This window comes from Helianthus annuus, chromosome 7 (genome assembly GCF_002127325.2).
Source record: "Helianthus annuus cultivar XRQ/B chromosome 7, HanXRQr2.0-SUNRISE, whole genome shotgun sequence".
Lineage (NCBI taxonomy): Eukaryota > Viridiplantae > Streptophyta > Magnoliopsida > Asterales > Asteraceae > Helianthus > Helianthus annuus.
This window is the reverse complement of record NC_035439.2, coordinates 47,461,224-47,480,826: the sequence shown is the minus strand read 5'-3', so window position 1 is coordinate 47,480,826 and position 19,603 is coordinate 47,461,224. Positions and strand designations below refer to the sequence as shown.

Here is a 19,603-nt window from a genome sequence, read left to right as displayed (position 1 = left end):
AGAAGCACAAAAGCAAGATGGAGAACTTTGGGCAATTGTGCAAAATCTCGAGGTGGGTAAGCAATCTGAATTTAGTATAGACCATCAGGGGGTGATTTGGTGCGGCAAAAGACTTTGTGTACCCGATGACTCCACCCTTCGTGAGTCATTGTTAGCCGAAGCTCACAGCTCACCATTTTCGATTCACCCAGGATCTACCAAGATGTATAGAGATTTAAGACAGAACTTCTGGTGGAATGGCATGAAGGAAGACGTTGCTCGATACGTAAGTAAATGTCTCACTTGCCAACAAGTGAAAATTGAACACAAACGAGCAAGCGGTCTGTTGCAGCCATTGGATATTCCCATTTGGAAGTGGGATGAGATCACAATGGATTTTGTTACTGGTTTACCTAAGACATTCAAGAAGAATGATGTTGTATGGGTTGTTGTCGATAGATTATCAAAGTCAGCACATTTTCTACCAATTCAGCAAGTATTTTCGGTTAATAAGTTATCCGAAATATTTCTTCAAGAAATTATTCGACTCCATGGCACACCATCTTCCATTGTTTCCGATAGAGACCCACGTTTCACCTCACGATTTTGGAAAGGTTTTCAGGCAGCTTGGGGGACACGACTAAAGTTTAGTACAGCTTTCCATCCACAAACAGATGGGCAGTCAGGACGTACGATTCAGACCTTGGAAGACATGCTCCGAGCATGCGCACTTGAATGGTCTGGAAACTGGAATGAATATTTATGTCTTGTTGAGTTCGCTTACAACAATAGTTGGCAAGCAAGTATTGGCATGGCACCTTTTGAGCTTTTGTACGGTCGGAAATGTCGCACACCATTATGCTGGGATGAAGTCGGAGAAAAGATTATTGAAGGGCCAGAATTAATTCAGATTACAAATGAAAAAGTCACTATGGCCCGAGAAAAACTGAAAGAAGCTCAGAGTAGACAAAAGAGCTATGCAGATCAAGATAGACGACCCCTCGAATTTAAAATTGGTGACCACGTATTCTTAAAGGTATCACCTTGGCGTGGTGTTCGTAGATTTGGAATTAAAGGGAAACTTAGTCCCCGTTTCATCGGTCCGTTTGAAATCCTTGAAAGAATTGGGGAAGTGTCATATCGACTAGCTTTACCTCCTCAACTCTCTCATGTTCATAACGTTTTTCATGTATCCTCTTTAAGAGGATATAATTATCATCCACTCCACGTCATTAGTTATCCGTTACTTACAATTCACGAAGATTTGTCCTACGAAGAGGAACCAGAAGCCATTTTAGATCAACAAGAAAGAGTTTTGCGTAGGAAAGTAATTCCGTTTGTTAAAGTCCTTTGGAAAAATCACTCTGAACACGAAGCAACATGGGAATCTGAAGAATCAATTCGTTCTCTATACCCTATTCTATTCTCGCAATAGAATTTTAGTCGAGTAACGGTAAATCTTGCTATTTGAGATATGTTCATTTGTTTCTGTTTACGGTCATTTATGCTTTACCTTATGAGAAGATATTTTAGCTATCTATGTAGAAAATGTCAGTACTAATAGTCACTCTAAGTATCTGTAAGTCTCTATTGACTTTTCGTATGGTAAGATATTTTATTAAGATAAGTTATAAAAGGACCATTAGGGCACATATATAAGATAGTTGACCAGTATAGTCATGACCTTAGTTATAAATTTCAGATACACATATGTGGTTAGGAGATTCTGATTATATAAGTTAGTAACCCTGCTACGAAAGTTTCGTTTCTGTTACTTATGCAATAGGTTATATTCTTATTTGAAAAATTTCGAGGACGAAATTTCTTTTAAGGGGGTAATAGTTGTAATGCCCATAAATTTAAAATCATTAACCACTAAGAAAACCCTAATTAATGTTGGGTTTTTCACATGTTTATCAAAGTAATTTTATCCAAATAAAATTAAAACGCAGCGGAATAAGGATTTAAAACATGTTACTTTGTAAGATTTAAAACCATTTTTAAATGCAAAACCCAAAATCGGATCCATATATGAAATGCATGCTATCAAAATACAACCATAGGGTGTTTTAGAATACTACCTTTCCAAGAGCAAGGTGATATGAAGAAGATGATATTCTTGAATGGAAATCTTCAAAGGAGAAGACCTCAAGCTTGCATACCCCAAGCTTCCAACGAACACCTTATGTTGCTAGGATTTCTACACTTGAAACTCAAAATGAAACACCCTCTTGATCAACCCACCTTGGCCGAAATTTTGAGGAGTTTTTATTTGAGTTCTTACAACTTGAAAATTAGTAGTGACTATGAGAGAAGATGTTGCAAACATTTAAAAGGAAAATCAAGTGCCTTGTTCTTTGAAAAGATTGCATGCAATTTTATTGGTGGAAGATCACCTTGGGAAGACCCAAAGTGGGCGGCCAAAGCCACCTCCCACTTCATCCAATCAAAATTTTTCTTATTTATTTTTATGTCTCTTGTTTAGTTTTATAACTTTTATAAAACATTACATGACATCTTTATAAGATTTTATGCAACAAATTATAGCTTTTATAATGTTATTTAACCCATTAAATAACAAAATAAATATTCTCTCAAAAATAAATTATCCATATAATTTATTGCTTTCTCAAGTGCAATTATTTAGAAAACCGATTTCTAAATATTGTAAGTGTTAATATTCATTTGTTCGATCATATCATAAACAAATATTATAGGTGTTTGTCTAGCTTGTTATTGGGTATGACCCGACTTGGATCATAACGTACTAGCCACATCAATTTAATATGTGTCTTGGGCATACAGAGTCCAACAATCTCCCACTTGCACAAGATACATAGAAGATTGATGCAAGTAGTAAATAACGCCTAACAACGGTTCACTACCCCTAATACGTATGACGAAGTGCCATTCAATAACATCATCCCCTTCAAGTCCCTTACTTGAAAATGATTTAGGTGAATCTATCATTTATCCTTTCGTTACAGATGTCATGTCAAATCCAGAGACACAGTATGATCATTCTCTGTTGATTTAACTTTAACAGGCCTTAGACATCTTACTCTCAACGAATAAGAGGAACAAATCCCTTCTTGACTACATACGTCTCTCACAATCACCTCGTACCACACCTGAGCTTAGCCTTGTGTACTGTCTTATTACAGACAGCTAAGAACTAAGTCAAGGTACAATATTTAGTGAATATCAAGACCCAATATGTATCTCAGGTCAGAGGATACTATGATATTCGCCTTTGCTCAAATTTACTTATGATCAATCACGAATGATTCCATGCAGTAACATTTGAGAGCGGGTCAGTCCAATATTTGTATCCCACAAATATCTATGAACTTTGGCAGCAACACTTTGCTCTATATTCATACCTAATGAATATCCACCAATCCAAGTTCATAATAGTCTTACATTCATATTTGTTCCCACAAGTATGATCGACTACGGACATTTAGAATAATTAATTTATTCACGGATTTAAACATGCTAAAATGGAACATAACTCAAAATACCATAAAGAGTTAAAATAACAATTGTTCCAATATCCAAATACAAAATAGATCAAATCCAATCACTAGAATATCGAAGTCCTAAGGCACAAGTATGACCCTCATGTTTTGGCCGTTCAAGGAGCTTCGTGAGTGGATCCGCAATGTTTTGATCGGTGTGAACTTTGCGAATACATATCTTTCCCTTTTCAACTTCATCCCTTATGTAGTTGAATCTCCGCTCAATGTGCCTAGTCTTTTGATGTGCACGAGGTTCCTTGATTTGAGCAATTGCACCCTCGTTATCACAAAAGATCTCTAGGGGGTCTTGAATGGTAGGGACTACCCCTAGGTCGGCAATGAACTTCTTTAACCACGCAGCTTCTTGTGCTGCCAATGAGGCGGCGATGTATTCTGATTCTGTAGTGGACAATGCTACAACATCCTGCTTCGAGCTCTTCCAAGAGACTGCAGCTCCATTCAAAATGAAGACATACCCAGATTGTGATCGTGAACCATCTCGATCAGTTTGGAAACTCGCATCCGTGTAACCTTTTACAACGAGTTCCTCTTCACCAGATCCATAAATTAGAAACATATCCTTAGTCCTTCTAAGGTATTTCAATATGCTCTTAACAGCCATCCAATGACTGTTACCTGGATTTTGCTGGTATCTGCTTGTCATGCTTAAAGCGCATGACACGTCCGGTCTAGTACATATCATTGCATACATTATGGATCCAATAGCAGACGCATATGGGATTCCTTTCATTCTTTCTTGCTCATCCTTTGAGCTTGGACATTGAGTTACATTCAATATTGTCCCCTTTTGAATAGGTACCAAACCTTTCTTAGAGTTTTCCATCTTGAACCTTTTCAAGACTTTGTCAATGTATGCACTTTGGTTTAAACCTATCAAGCGCCTTGATCTATCCCTATAGATCTTTATTCCCAAAATATAGGCAGCTTCTCCAAGATCTTTAATGGAAAAAATCTTCCAAGCCATGCTTTTACACCTTCCATGGTTGGAATGTCATTTCCAAATAGTAGAATGTCATCGACATACAATACTAAGAAAGTGACAGTGCTCCCACTAGCTTTCTTATACACACAAGCTTCATCGCCGTTCTTGATGAACCCAAAATTCCTAATCTCTTCATCAAAACGGTGATTCCAACTTCTCGATGCTTGTTTCAATCCATAGATTGATTTCTTTAACTTGCATACTTTGTTAGGATGTTTTGGATTGACAAAACCTTCAGGCTGAACCATATAGACATCTTCATCAAGATATCCATTGAGGAAAGCCGTTTTGACATCCATTTGCCAAATCTCATAGTCATAATATGCAGCTATGGCAAATAATATCCTAATCGACTTTAGCATCGCCACTGGCGAGAAGGTCTCATCATAATCAACCCCTTGAGTTTGAGTGAAACCTTTTGCTACAAGTCTCGCTTTATAAGTATCCAAGTTACCATGCATATCTGTTTTCTTCTTGAAAACCCACTTACTTCCAACTACTTTGGAGTTAAGAGGTGGCACAACCAATTCCCAAACTTGGTTGTCATACATGGATTGCATCTCTACGTTCATGGCTTCAAGCCATTTGTCGCAATCAGATTTTGACATTGCATCATGGTATGTGGTTGGTTCATCTGAATCTACCACATAGCATCCATCCATGAAAAATCCATATCTTTCAGGTGGATTACTAATTCTACCATATCTGCGAACGTTTTGTGTATGTTGATCAACCATTTGATCATTTTCAACAACCTCTTGTTGAGTGCTAGTATCAACCAAACGTGTATCGGGTTGTGGTTCTTGATCCTCATCAAGTTCCACTGTTCTATTAGTTCCTTCCATAAGGAACTTATCCTCCAAGAACTTACCCTTTCGAGCAACAAATACCTTTTGCTCTGTTGGATCGTAGAAATAATATCCTATATCATCTTTAGGATATCCTACGAAGATACACTTAATGGATCGTACTTCTAACTTGTTTGGGGTGTATTGCTTCACATAAGCATCACAACCCCATACCTTCAAATATGATAATGATGGAACCGTTCCATGCCATATTTCAAAAGGTGTCTTATCCACTTTCTTGGTTGGGGCCATATTTAATATACGAGCCGCGGAGAGCAAAGCGTAACCCCAAAATGATAGAGGCAATGTGCTTCTAGCCATCATAGATCGAACCATATCCAATAAAGTTCGATTTCTCCTCTCAGACACACCATTATGTTGTGGTGTTCCAGGTGGAGTAAGTTGTGAGATGATCCCACAACTCCTAAGATGATCTTGAAAGGCATCGCTAAGGTATTCACCTCCTCTATCGGAACGAAGAACTTTGATTGTCTTGGTGAGTTGATTCTCTACTTCGTTTTGGAAGACTTTGAACGTTTCAAACACTTCATCTTTGTGTCTTAGCAAGTACACATAACCATAACGACTAAAGTCGTCGGTAAAAGTTACGAAGTATTTTTCACCATTCCTTGTCATTGGCTTAAAAGGACCACATACATCTGAAAGTATGATGCCTAATAAATCTTTTGCCCTTTGGTTTGTACCATTAAAGGGTTTCTTGGTCATTTTTCCTTGTAAACAAGATTCGCATGTATCAAATGAACCAATTTCATTTGTTTCCAAAAGACCATTCTTTTGAAGTGTTTGCATGCGTTTTCTGTTTATATGACCAAGACGACAATGCCAAAGATAGGTCTCACTCAAATCCATTTTGAGTTTCTTGGTGTTTGCTTGGTACATCGAATTATCAAATGATGTATTATCATGAACCAATTCATAAATACCATTTGAAGGCGTAGCTTTAAAGTAGAACATGTCATTCATCAAAGCATAAATTTCATTGTTCACAAACTTCAAATCAAATCCATATTGTCTTAAAAGGGAAACTGAAATAATGTTCCTAGTCAAACTAGGAGCATACAAAACATTTTTTAAACATATTTCCAAACCACTTGGAAGTTTTAAAACATAGTCTCCTTGGGATTCAACTTGAACCTTCGCTCCATTGCCCATGAAGAGACTAGTGTCTCCCTTCTTGTAATGCTTATTTCTTTTGAACCCCTGCAACGAATTGCAAATATGAGTTCCACATCCGGTATCTAATACCCATGTGTTAGAAGAAATAACATTTAGATCAATATGTATCATAAAGATTGTACCTGAGGTTTGCCCTGCATCCCTCTTGTTTTTCAACTCTTTGAGATAGGTTGGACAATTCCTTTTCCAATGTCCTATCTCTCCACACTCAAAGCATGGATCGCTTGTGGCAACTTTTGCCTTCTTCTCTTTTGGTTTTGGTGGTTCTGCTTTTGCCTTTCTTTTTCCCTTCCCTTTGACGTGTCCCTTTCCCTTGGCAACATTTGCTTTGGTATCGAGGTGATGCCCTTTCTTGCCTCCCTCATTGATCGTTAGAACGGGTAAAGCCTTTTTACCCATTCCCGCTTCGGCCGTTTTGAGCATTGCATGAAGCTCACCAATGCTCTTGTCCCATCCATTCATGTTATAGTTCATAACAAAACTCTCAAATTTCTTTGTTAAAGAGTTGATGATCAAATCCGTAGCCAACTCTTTAGAGACGGGACAATTGAGCCTCTCGAGGCGATCAATGTGGCTTTTCATCTTAAGGACGTAAGATGAGACTGATTGGGTTTCCTCCATTCGACATGCATGAAGCGCTCGAATCGTTTCGAAGCGTTCTACCCTTGCTTGTTGTAGGAACATTTACTTCAATTGGGTAATCATGTCATATGCCCCATGATGTTCAAAGTCCTTTTGAATCTCGGGAATCATAGTTCCCAACATGAGGCAAGAGGCTTGCATGGAGTCCTCGGTATACTTAACCCAATCATTGTAGGCTTCTACATCTTCCTCGTCAGGTTGATCGGGAATGGGATCGTCCAACACATAGGATATCTTCTCTTGCTTGAGAACAATTCTCAAGTTTCGAAACCAATCCATGAAGTTGTTATGGTTGAGACGATCCTTTTCAAGGATGGTTCTTAGTGATAGGTTACGGACGGTTTGGGTAATCGGGTTTGCATTGTTAGCGGCCATCTACAAAATTTGACAAAGTTCAATTTTAGTATTACCGATATTATTGAAATTTTAATCATTAATACCCTTTTAGTGTCTCATAGACAATTAATAATTAAAATCTAGAATCCAACGTTACATTTAAATGTTGGTTAGGTGACCTTTATCCCATTATTTAAATTAACAAGGTAGTCAACGTTTGACGATTGCAACCCTTTGCAACTTCTAGTTATATGGGATCGGTTAAACATCTTTATGTTTAGTTGGCATGTTTAATCCCATCAACACCTTTGTTCCTCATGCTTCGGTGACCCTAAGTTCATGGTTTCCAAATCAAGTCGTCCAACTTACACACACATGTGAGTTTACACACATAAGTGGTTAGGTGACCTTTATCCCACAAACATGGTGAACCCACCTCAAATATACAAGTTTCTTCAAATGTGGTTAGGTGACCTTTATCCCACAAAGAGTTCCCAAGTAATTCGAGTGTTGTATAAAAGGATGGTGTTTGACTTGTTTTATAAAAGGGATTTTTATTTTTCAAAATTCTAGTTTAGAAAAATTTTATGTACCATATATTTGCATGCATTCAAATCAATGGTACTTTTGGTGAAAACCAATTTTTAAAGGTTCTTTTAATGAAACCCATTTTATTATAAAATCATTAATTTTTAATAAAACCTTTTATTAATCGTTTTAATGATTTTGTAAGAACCAATTTTAAGCTTGTTGTTGATTTTTAGTTTGTTAAGCATGCATATCCAAATATCATCCAAACAACATAAATAAACAACCACACAAGCACAACACACATATCAATAGGTGCATAACCATAGCCAACTATTTTGACCACACTTGTTAGCCGAAACAAGTGTGCCAAAAGGTCCTTCCTAAAGGGTGAATATTGACACAAAATGTGTCGTTGAACTCCCACTTGATCCCGCATCCAAATGCTTCAAGTCTTCATCTTGTGTTGTGATTTCTTCATATTCTTTGAGCTTCCAAATGTCTTTAATATTCAGCTCCAAACTCCTTTGGACTTCAAAAATGTGTTTTGGTTATCGGGCTAAAATCCCGTTAAGAACTATGAAGTCCTTTATGCCCGAAAATGGCAAAACCCAAAACCGCATTTTTGTGTGCATCTTCTTTTACATAAAAGTATCCTAATACATTTTCTAGTAAAATAAAATGCATCTAATCTATTTACTTACATACCAAATGAAAATAAATAAATTACATATTTTTACAAATGGAAGACAAAAAAATAATAATTATTACAACCCATTGAATAATTAACTAAAATCACAAACACAAACATATTCATACAAGGTCATGGCTAGGTTATGAACACCAAAATATATATCCGAATATATATAAATTTCAAGAGCAAAATAGTTTCCTTTTACAACCTATATTTTTCGGCCAAGAATGAAAAACCGAAAAATGTGGGTTTTGTCCAAACAAAACAAATCATCCATATGACATAATTTTTTCAAGATTCCTTTATACATGTAGGAAATAAATCTTGAAAAAACAAAAGGAAAACCATGGATAAAATTTCGGCCATAGGGTTTCTACAAACCCGAAAACCCGAAATTTTAAATCCGATGAAGCAAGCACTCACATAAGCGGCTCTGGATGCCATTGTTGGGTTTTTCACATGTTTATCAAAGTAATTTTATCCAAATAAAATTAAAACGCAGCGGAATAAGGATTTAAAACATGTTACTTTGTAAGATTTAAAACTATTTTTAAATGCAAAACCCAAAATCGGATCCATATATGAAATGCATGCTATCAAAATACAACCATAGGGTGTTTTAGAATACTACCTTTCCAAGAGCAAGGTGATATGAAGAAGATGATATTCTTGAATGGAAATCTTCAAAGGAGAAGACCTCAAGCTTGCATACCCCAAGCTTCCAACGAACACCTTATGTTGCTAGGATTTCTACACTTGAAACTCAAAATGAAACACCCTCTTGATCAACCCACCTTGGCCGAAATTTTGAGGAGTTTTTATTTGAGTTCTTACAACTTGAAAATTAGTAGTGACTATGAGAGAAGATGTTGCAAACATTTAAAAGGAAAATCAAGTGCCTTGTTCTTTGAAAAGATTGCATGCAATTTTATTGGTGGAAGATCACCTTGGGAAGACCCAAAGTGGGCGGCCAAAGCCACCTCCCACTTCATCCAATCAAAATTTTTCTTATTTATTTTTATGTCTCTTGTTTAGTTTTATAACTTTTATAAAACATTACATGACATCTTTATAAGATTTTATGCAACAAATTATAGCTTTTGTAATGTTATTTAACCCATTAAATAACAAAATAAATATTCTCTCAAAAATAAATTATCCATATAATTTATTGCTTTCTCAAGTGCAATTATTTAGAAAACCGATTTCTAAATATTGTAAGTGTTAATATTCATTTGTTCGATCATATCATAAACAAATATTATAGGTGTTTGTCTAGCTTGTTATTGGGTATGACCCGACTTGGATCATAACGTACTAGCCACATCAATTTAATATGTGTCTTGGGCATACAGAGTCCAACAATTAAGACACCCAAGTAATTCTGCACTAACCCTAAAATTTTCGAAACAATCGGAATCAGGATCAAGGCCCCTAAAACTCAGGGGGGGTAAAACCTAGTTGACGATTATCTTTATAACTCGTTGTCTGAATTAAAATTTCCTGCGAAACCAACTCAGCTAAGCTACTTAGACACGAAGCAACCTAGGCTAGAAAATAGACCCGTCGCGCCACGCGACGGGTACACATGTCTCTTTCGCGTGGCGCGAAGGAGTACATTTTCCAGCTATAAATAGTCGGGTCTGGGACTTGATTTCTGGCACAAAATCGACGTTAAGAGTCGAATTACCTACGAAGTTATACTCTATATACTATTAAAACACACACCGATCTCGAATTGCTGCCGCAATCAGGGTAATAACTCGATCGCTATTACGATTCAACGTCCGATCGATTATAACTATCCAACGATTGTCTGAGTGCTGCTCAAATTGAGCTTGTACTTTGATTATTCGTCGTGATTTCAACTTGAATATTTGAGTGCTGTTCGAATTCGGACTATGCTCTGTTATTCGTTGTGAATCCGATTAAATTATTAAGTATTGCACTTGGTAATAGTTGTGAGGGTTTGATCTCGTGAATTGACGTAAATGCTGTATTAAGTTACTAATCTAGTTTGTGTGCATGTTATTTAAATTAGGTTAAAAGATTAATCAGTAGTCTAAACTCTGCCCGTATAAATCTAAAATATTAGCACAAGGTAGCTTCACTTTGGAATTATTAAGGTACGGATCCTTACCCCACTCTTTATTGCTTCATATTCAAATTGTTATAAACCACTAAGTTACTATATCTTTTAAAAACTCCTCACGTCTTTGATTATCGATTCATTTGACAGTCCGTTCGATTCCTATCATTTGATTTAACTTTCATGTCATGCGATAGTATTATGTTGTTATACTCATTATCGCATGTTCCAATATATGTTCCGTTTTGTTATGAAAATAAGTTTTATAAGTTATGTGAATAAGACCATTTGTACTCTGATACCCTGAGTATCGCTTCTCGTGGAGTGTCCCACGAGCATGTTGTTGTGGCATCGACATCATGTGCTCCATCCGTGACGGAGAGATCAGTTCACGGCGTCTCTTAAGTACAAGTGTGGTACATAAGGCTATTAGGAGGCGTATGGATCGATCCTAGGATTTAAGTATAAGGAGGTGGATAACGGGTATGCCAATTCGCCATCTCATATGATAATTATGCAGGAGTAGCTACCTGTGTATTGTCACGTTTTAAGTTTGCTCATGGGTACATCCGTAAGATATGATTATGAAATTATGTTCTTGCATCGTATCATTTTCGCATAAGGTTCCATCCGGATAAGATTTCATATAAAGCATTATTTGTTATTTGAGCCTAAAATTCCGTACTGAGCATTCGGCTCATTCCGTAAACTTTTTGTATATACAGGTCCACAGGTTACTTTGGGAGGGGAAAAAAAGAGAAGAATAAAGCCTAGGAATAAATCTGAAGATGTTAGTTAATTAAGATGAATGTCTCCGCTTGTATATTAATCTTAGAGTTAATTACTGTTTTCGTCCCTGTGGTTTGTCAAAAATCACTATTTCAGTCCATTAGTTTAAAAATTGCGATTTCAGTCCCTGTGGTTTCACTTCCATAACCATTTCAGTCCACCTTGTAACCATTTCAGTCCCTGTACTAACAGAATAAATGGATTGAAATGGTTACGAAAGTGAAACCACCAGGACTGAAATGGTTACGAAAGTGAAACCAGAGGGACTGAAATCGCAATTTTTAAACTAATGGACTAAAATAGTGATTTTTGACAAACCACAGGGACGAAAACAGTAATTAACTCTTAATCTTAATTTTAATAGTCGTGTGGTTGTATCCTTATCAAATAAATAAATGGAATTATGAATTTTGTTTATGTTACCGTTATTGTGACACGTCAGCCCTTCCGGGTTGGGGTGTTACAGATTACATAGAAGCCCATTAAGGATTTAAGGTAGTACCTTTGGATATCCTTCTATAAATCCCTCATATGAAGATATGGAAGATTCTATGAGGATTTGGATAACGAGCATTTAGATCACACATAAACACATAATCACATAATTGTTCAACTTGGTCATCAATTTTTTTTGGGTAATGGGTTACCCCGGTGATTTTATATATTCACAAATAAATACAAGTAGTGAAGAAAGGACTCCACTAGTTCAAACATGAGACATGCCCCATGAACGTACACCAAAATCCAAGCACAAAACAAAAAACACCACTAGACTAACATCCAGACAAAATAATAAACTTATACTTCAATTAACTCCCATCGTCAATATCTCCAGTTCCACCAATATCCCAATCACCAAGCATCCTCCTAACCTTCGCACAATCTTTGAATTTAACTCCCATAAGCTTGTACCGAATAGTCTTGACAATTAGCTCACAAATGGTGTCCGGAGGTCTCGTTTGGTTCTTGAACAATCTAGCATTCCGCTCCTGCCATATGAAATAAGCGACCGTAGCAACGAGTAATCTGCTAACATAACTCGTCGCAGATTTTGACCGAGCACGATCCAACAGCCAATTCATAATAGCGCTCCACTTGGACTCAACACTATTCATACAAACCTTGTGTCTAACCTTATTCCAAATCTGCGTAGAAAACTTGCATTCAAAGAAAAGATGATCATGGGAATCAACATTCGCATAGCACAATACACAACACATCATGTTCATGTTCTTCCGTCTTGAGATATCCCACTGCAGAATTTTATCCTGAGTCAGCAGTTTGCGACACAAAATCAACCACATAAGAAACACATGTTTAGGGATGCACTGGGGAAACCATACAATCTTAACTCAATTAACTTCCTGCTCTCTCGTGCGAACCGAATGCCAAACATTTGATGAAGAAAAATCAAGAAGCTTATTCCCTTCCTTCCAGCAAATCTGGTCTCTCATACCCGGATTCAACGAGATTTGATCCAGTTGAATAAGAACTGGATACAAATCTCTCCAGGCCATCGACCAAGACCAAGAACCGGTTTCGTGGACATCCTTAACCTTAGCACCCAGCTCAAACCCCGCATTAGAGATGGCTCTGGGAGTCAAAATATTAGATAATGGACCCAAATTACTCCATGTATCATACCATGCTGATGTACGGCTCCCATCACCCAACCTCGTCCATATATGATTCCTGACTATAGGCCGAAGTTGAAGTAATTTCTTCCAGCTCCAACAACAGTTGGCGACCTCTTTGCAAACCCAAAAGCTTCGACCTTTTAACCTATACGAATAAATCCAGGTAACCCACAAAGAATCCCGTTTATTAAGAATACTCCAAATATGGGACACCATAAGCGCTTTGTTGAAGTCCCCGAGCTGACGTAAACCCAAACCACCCACATACTTAGGGACACAAATCGAATTCCAAGAAACTTTATCCTTACCCTTATGGAAAGAGCTCTCCTGCGACCAAAGGAAGTTTCACATTTTGGCTTCTAACTCCTTAATGATTCGAGCCGGCAATATAAAAACAGAAGACCAATAAATGTGCATAGCCGAGAGCACCGAAGAAATAAGCTGCAACCTGCCAGCAAAAGAGAGAAACCTGTTCTGCCAATTCATAATTCGATTGTCAAGCTTCTCCACCAGCACACTACAATATTTAAACAGAAGCCGAGACAATATTAAAGGCACCCCCAAATATCTGACCGGAAGCACACCCTCTTCAAAAGGCAAAATATCCAAAATAGCATTTTTAACCTGTGTGGCCACGTTACAAAAAACGCCGTACTCTTCTGGATGCTTGGAACCAAACCGGACATGTTAGTGAATGTTGTTAAAGACCTCATAATACATGAAGCTGAACTAACATCACCACGAGCAAACAGAAAGAGGTCATATGCGAAACATAGATTGATAATCTGTTGCTTTCCACATCTATTGTGAAACCTGAAAGACAAATCAAGCGTAGCATTCTGCTTCAAAATACACGTCAGAACCTCCATGACAAGTGTGAATAAATACGGAGATAACGGATCGCCTTGCCTTAAACCACGACTACCTCTAAAATACCCATGCACATCGCCGTTAACACAAATAGAATAGGAAGTAGTCGTCACACAACTCATAATCCAATCCACCATCTTGTTATCGAAGCCGAACCCTATAAGCACATCCTTGAGAAATCTCCAATCTACAGTGTCATACGCTTTTTGAATATCCACTTTAAACGCACATCTCGGGGGCCCATGGTCTCTGTGATAGTTATGCATAAGCTCTTGTGTCAACAAAATATTATCTGAGATTTTCCTGCCTGGGACAAACGCTGATTGATTGATGCTAACAATCCTGCTTAGAGCACCTTTAATACGATCCGCCACAATTTTACTAATGCATTTGTAAATCACATTACAACAAGCTATAGGACGATAATCCGTGACTAGCATTGGAGTAGACTTCTTCGGGATAAGCACAATTAAAGTATTGTTGATTTCACGAAGCAACTTTCCAGTATCAAAAAATCCCTAATGGCCCGCGTTACATCATGCCCAATAATATGCCACACACTTTTAAAAAAGGCTGCCGAAAACCCATCAGGCCCAGGGGCCGTATCATTACCAATCGAGAACATGGCCTTTCGAACCTCCTCATCCGTGACCGGCCGCACCATATGAGAATCATCATTCGGGTTAAGTTTGTTAATAAACAGGTCAGTCGTAGGGGATAAAGGAACATCAAACATCCAAGAAATTGCTCATAGTGATGCACAAGAGTTTTATGGACATCCTCACCCTCCATTAACACCCCATTCGAGTTCATGATAACATCAATCCTACTCAAATGATTCCTACTCTTCAAGGTAGCATGGAAAAACTTAGTGATTGTATCCCCAGCCTTCAACCAGTCAACTTTAGATTTTTGTCTCAAGAAGCGTTCCTCATCCAAGCATGCTTCAAGAAACTCAGCATTTATCTTGGTTTCTTGCGATCGCAGCTCAGCATTCATAGGATCACTATCTATTTCCCATTGTATAAAATCCAATTTTCCACGCAGGTTGTCAACTTTTTTATGCAAATTCCCTTGTTGAAACATAAAGTTTCTCAAAGGGCCCTTTAACAACTTTAGTTTCTTAAAAACCCGAAACTGGTCAACCCCATCAATGTTCGTATCCCATATGTTCTTCACAATATCAGAAAAACCTGATTTGTGAATCAGGAAATTCGCAAACTCAAAAGCTTTACGTTTAGACTTACATGCAGACGGGATTTTTAGCAAAGATGGACAATGATCCGACATTCTATAAGGATGGAAAAACGCAATCGAGTTTGGAAATTCAGCAACAAACGGGGTATTACCCATGACACGCTCAATCTTCTTGAGTAGACCAACGCCCTTTTTTGGCTTTTGGTTCCAAGTAAACTGAAATCCCGATCGATTAATATCAAACATCTCTATGTTAGCTACACACTCTTGAAACTCCCTCATACCAATAGAAACATGTGAAACTCCCATGGACTTGTCTTCCAGATTGAGCGCTGAATTAAAGTCCCCTAGGATGACCCACGACCTATCTCCGACAAACACTTTATGTATGTTAAGTTGATGCCATAACTCCCTCCTAGTAAAATAATAATTGGCTGCATATACAACTGAACAGAAGAGGATCTTTTTATCATTCTTAAACATAATTTGAAGGTGCATTATTTGATCCGTTTGAGCAATTACCATAACATCAATGACACTAGAATCCCAACCAGTAATTATCCTGGTACCCTTATTGCATCTACTCCCATTCGACGTCCACTCCCAACCCCGAAACACAGTACTACACACTTTTCCTAAATTATCCATATTGACATGAGACTCCAGAATTGCACAAAGACTCAACTTATTACTTCGAACTACCTGGCGAACCTCCTTTTGCTTAAGAGGGCGGTTCAGCCCCCTAATATTCCATGCTGCGAGACTAACCATTGGAAACTTGCGTTGAAGGAGTGCTTGCCCCTTTATTGCGTTCAGAATTATCCGTTCCCTCCATGAGAAAACCATCCGTTTCATTAAATATTTCTATTACCTCCTCTTCATCAGAGTCTTCCAGGTCCCCACTAGCACTTTTACTACTTTGCCCTCTATCCGTATTAATATCATTCAGAACCTCAAAAGGATTTCGAGACGTAAAAATATCCCCCAACGGCTTGGACTTTGTCTCTTCAGTTCGTTTAACACTAATTGGTCCATACTCATACTTTGTCTTTGGTTTATTAATCTGAATATCACCTTTCCTTGCTACTTTCCTAGAATGGACCCCCGTAAAACCATCGGCATCAACTCTAGGCACCTCCTTACCTTTCCGATTCCCTGGCATAACAAGTTTCCTATCCTGGTTTTGACTAACAATGTTCGTTGGTTTTTGCAGCTGCTTGGGACATGACTCATCAGAGTGGCCAAATGCACAACATCCCGAGCATCTGATCGGACACCATTCATACTCAATATACATAGTTTCTTTGATAAATCCCTCCCCCTCCAATTCCGGTATAGCCAAGGTCAACTCCTCTTTCAATTCTTTATCTGCTGAAAGTTCAGTTAGAGCTCTAGCGTAACTACTTCTTCCCCAATTATCGATACACATCGACGCTGTGTAAGAATCCAGATGCTTCGGTTCACCAATGGCAGTTGTAATCATACTTAGCCCATCCTCCGTATAAGCTGCTATTGGAACCTCATGTATCTTAACCCACACTTGAACCCTGGTTACCTCCTTCTTTTCCAGTTTCATAGATGGCAACCATTCACTTAGAAAAATCGGTTGAGACCGAATAATCCATGGACCCTCTTTTAAAACACCCATCATTCCTTTCTAGTCCGCAAACTTAAAAAAGAAAAAGCCATTAGCATTCATCATTGACTTCTGTAAACCAAACTTTTTCCAGTTGTTAAACACAAAATACTCAACTACCGGGTAAGCTATTCGATCTCCTAAGAAATATCCAAACAACGTATTTGCAAGCTTATCCTGAACCACTCGAACCGACTCTTTAGGTAGAACAATATCACAATCATCATGTTTCACAGAGCTACGAAGAGACCAGAAGTTAACCTTTCTAGCATTCTGATTCATAACTGAAGTTGCATACGACATCGGCGCCCCTTGACCAGACTTAGTGTTTCCCTCAGCCACAACCTCACTAGCGTTCAACGGATCCTCGACCACCGGCTCAGTAATCTTATATAGTTCATCAATGACATTTATCTTCCTAGGTTCAGCTTGTGAATTCTGAACAGTACCTCTACGAGGAAGAAACGTATTACCATCTATATTCACCACTTTATTAGCAATACCCTTGATCGATATAGGAGGCTTTCCACGATCATGCAAGACGCTATCAGCAGGCTTGGAACAATCAATCGGACAAGAATCAACACCCCTCTCCATTAAACAAAACGACAGCCACCCATGCACGAGATAACCCTAGAAACAAAACCCAGAACCCAACGAACAAGAAAACGAAAACCCTAATCCTTTTAAACCCTAGAATCAATCCTCAACCCTTAATCGATTAAACCAGTGTATCAATCTAGCTAAATTAATCTCAGTTAACCGCGATCAATGACATCCAATTTAATAAATCAGGGTTTCGAAACAGATCACTAAGGCAGCGATTACAAGAAAACAAAGAAAAAACCCTAGTTTTGGATTGATCCCTAATGCTAACTAGTTCGTTATAGAATTTTGAAAGATCAAAATTCTAATCACAGACTGTTATGCAAAAGATCACAAAGAAAAACAAAGGGATTCATGAAGAACAGAAAATCGCCAAAAGGAGAGAGAGCATAGGGCTTTCATCTGTATCACTTGGTCATCAATTTGTTATCAACTTGTTACTAATTTGTTCGTCAATTTGTTATCGATTTGTACACGTGTATTTAAAGTACACCAGGAATCCAATCCATGGACTTAAATTAGTAATTTAAACATCCTCAAGAATCTAACTATGAAGATAGGAAGATCTTATAGGAATTCGGTTTTGTCCTTATTGAATCGTAATATACGTATCAAAACACACAAAGAATCTAATTAAGGACACTGATTTTTGCACTTTAAACATCCACAAGGATCAAATTATTAAGATAGGAAGATCCTATAAGGATTTTGGAATTCGTGTAGCGAGAGATGTTTCGAAACCTTGTACTAGATGTGCTTAAGTCAATACATGAGGTAAAGTGTTCATGAAGTCAAGGTTCTAGATATGCTAAGTCAACATATGAAGCAGGATTTGGAGATCGTGTACTACGTATGTTAAGTCAACATACAAGCAGAGTGTTCTTGAAAACTATGCATGGGGTTCTTTGGAAATGTGTTTAATGTTTTTGAAACCTTACATAATGCTTTTGAAATCATGTTGTAGGTGTATTGAAATCACAGATTATCAAAATCCTAAGTCCATCGGTTGCATCACACATGTAGATCGATGTGTATGGACACCACACCTAGTTTCATCATCCCACAGATTAACATCATTATCAACACGTATTCAGATTCAGGAGCACAATTCCATCAATAATTCTACTAGCATGAAACCCTAAGTCATCACATAAAATCATAGCAATCACAACATCAAGTATCATAACAAACTAACAATGATGGAACACTAACTGTTATGTCGAATGAGTTGGTTTGATCGATGCAAGGGCTTCGAATGAAGGGGCTGCCGTCGAGTGAGAGAGTGGGAAAGAGGTTAGGGCTTTGTGTGTTTTTGTGTTTTGCTAAGTTATGGGGATTACACATACAAATCCTTGTGTTTTATGCACACAAGGGGAACGGGCTGGACTCAGCTTTGGGCTACCCTCGGGCCATGAATTCGAAACATGTGTGGTTGGGCCGAGAGTAAAAGCACAAGGGAAAGGAAGTGTGCGGTTGTGGGTGAGTGTGCGACCCGAGGGGTGTTGTGGGATCGGATTAATTTTGTGCACTCATACTTATAACATTCACTTAACACATATACATAAACAAACTCATAAGCATTCAATTAAAATCAACACATCAACTATTCAAGTAGCGTACATATAAGTTACATCAAAGCACAACGAAAGGCTCTTGAAATACGAGTTGTAACATCATCCCCAAGTTGAAAGAAATTTCGTCCCGAAATTTAGCACGTAGTCACTAAGGAAGCTAGTTGTATTATGTGTTTTCTTGGGGTATCACAAATTACATTAAAGAAAAATAAACACATTAAAACATAAGGGTGGACGGTGTGGGGGTTGGGGAAGGGCTGGTGAAGCCCGACCCCGTCCGACAACCCCGCCCCCCGGACCCGGTGAGAAAAAAAACCTCGGAACATGGGGACCTAGCACCGATCGACGGAGAAGTGGGTTTTTTTCCTGTTTTGTGTGTGTATTTTGGAGTGTGTGTATTCTTGACCTTTTTTATCATCTTCTTGTTTAAATTTGTTTTAAAAAGTTGTTAAATTTG

General features: G+C 38.0%; 2 protein-coding genes across 2 annotated transcripts; both read right to left on the bottom strand.

Moving 5' to 3' along the window:
* Nucleotides 1–12,435: 12,435 nt before the first annotated feature.
* On the bottom strand, nt 12,436–15,978 carry LOC110942475. Its single transcript, XM_022184251.1, has 5 exons — nt 14,896–15,978; nt 13,888–14,651; nt 13,613–13,780; nt 13,009–13,408; nt 12,436–12,771 (listed from the first exon to the last, which is right to left on the bottom strand). Exons 1-5 carry the CDS (start codon nt 15,976–15,978, stop codon nt 12,436–12,438), a joined length of 2,751 nt encoding a protein of 916 aa, XP_022039943.1.
* A 115-nt stretch (nt 15,979–16,093) lies between these two features.
* LOC110942476 lies at nt 16,094–16,978 on the bottom strand. The gene has a single exon (XM_022184252.1). It carries the CDS (start codon nt 16,976–16,978, stop codon nt 16,094–16,096), a length of 885 nt encoding a protein of 294 aa, XP_022039944.1.
* Between the last annotated feature and the right edge of the window lie 2,625 nt (nt 16,979–19,603).

What these genes read in the sequence shown, in the direction of transcription:
- LOC110942476 (XM_022184252.1), bottom strand. Translation starts at nt 16,978, where the DNA reads ATGGGTGTTTTAAAAGAGGGTCCATGGATTATTCGGTCTCAACCGATT.
- LOC110942475 (XM_022184251.1), bottom strand. Translation starts at nt 15,978, where the DNA reads ATGGATAATTTAGGAAAAGTGTGTAGTACTGTGTTTCGGGGTTGGGAG. An exon ending in AAGGAGTTAGAAGCCAAAAT is followed by an intron (nt 13,409 to 13,612) that starts GTGAAACTTCCT and finishes TTATTCGTATAG; the next exon opens with GTTAAAAGGTCGAAGCTTTT. An exon ending in CATCAAATGTTTGGCATTCG is followed by an intron (nt 12,772 to 13,008) that starts GTTCGCACGAGA and finishes TTTTCTACGCAG; the next exon opens with ATTTGGAATAAGGTTAGACA.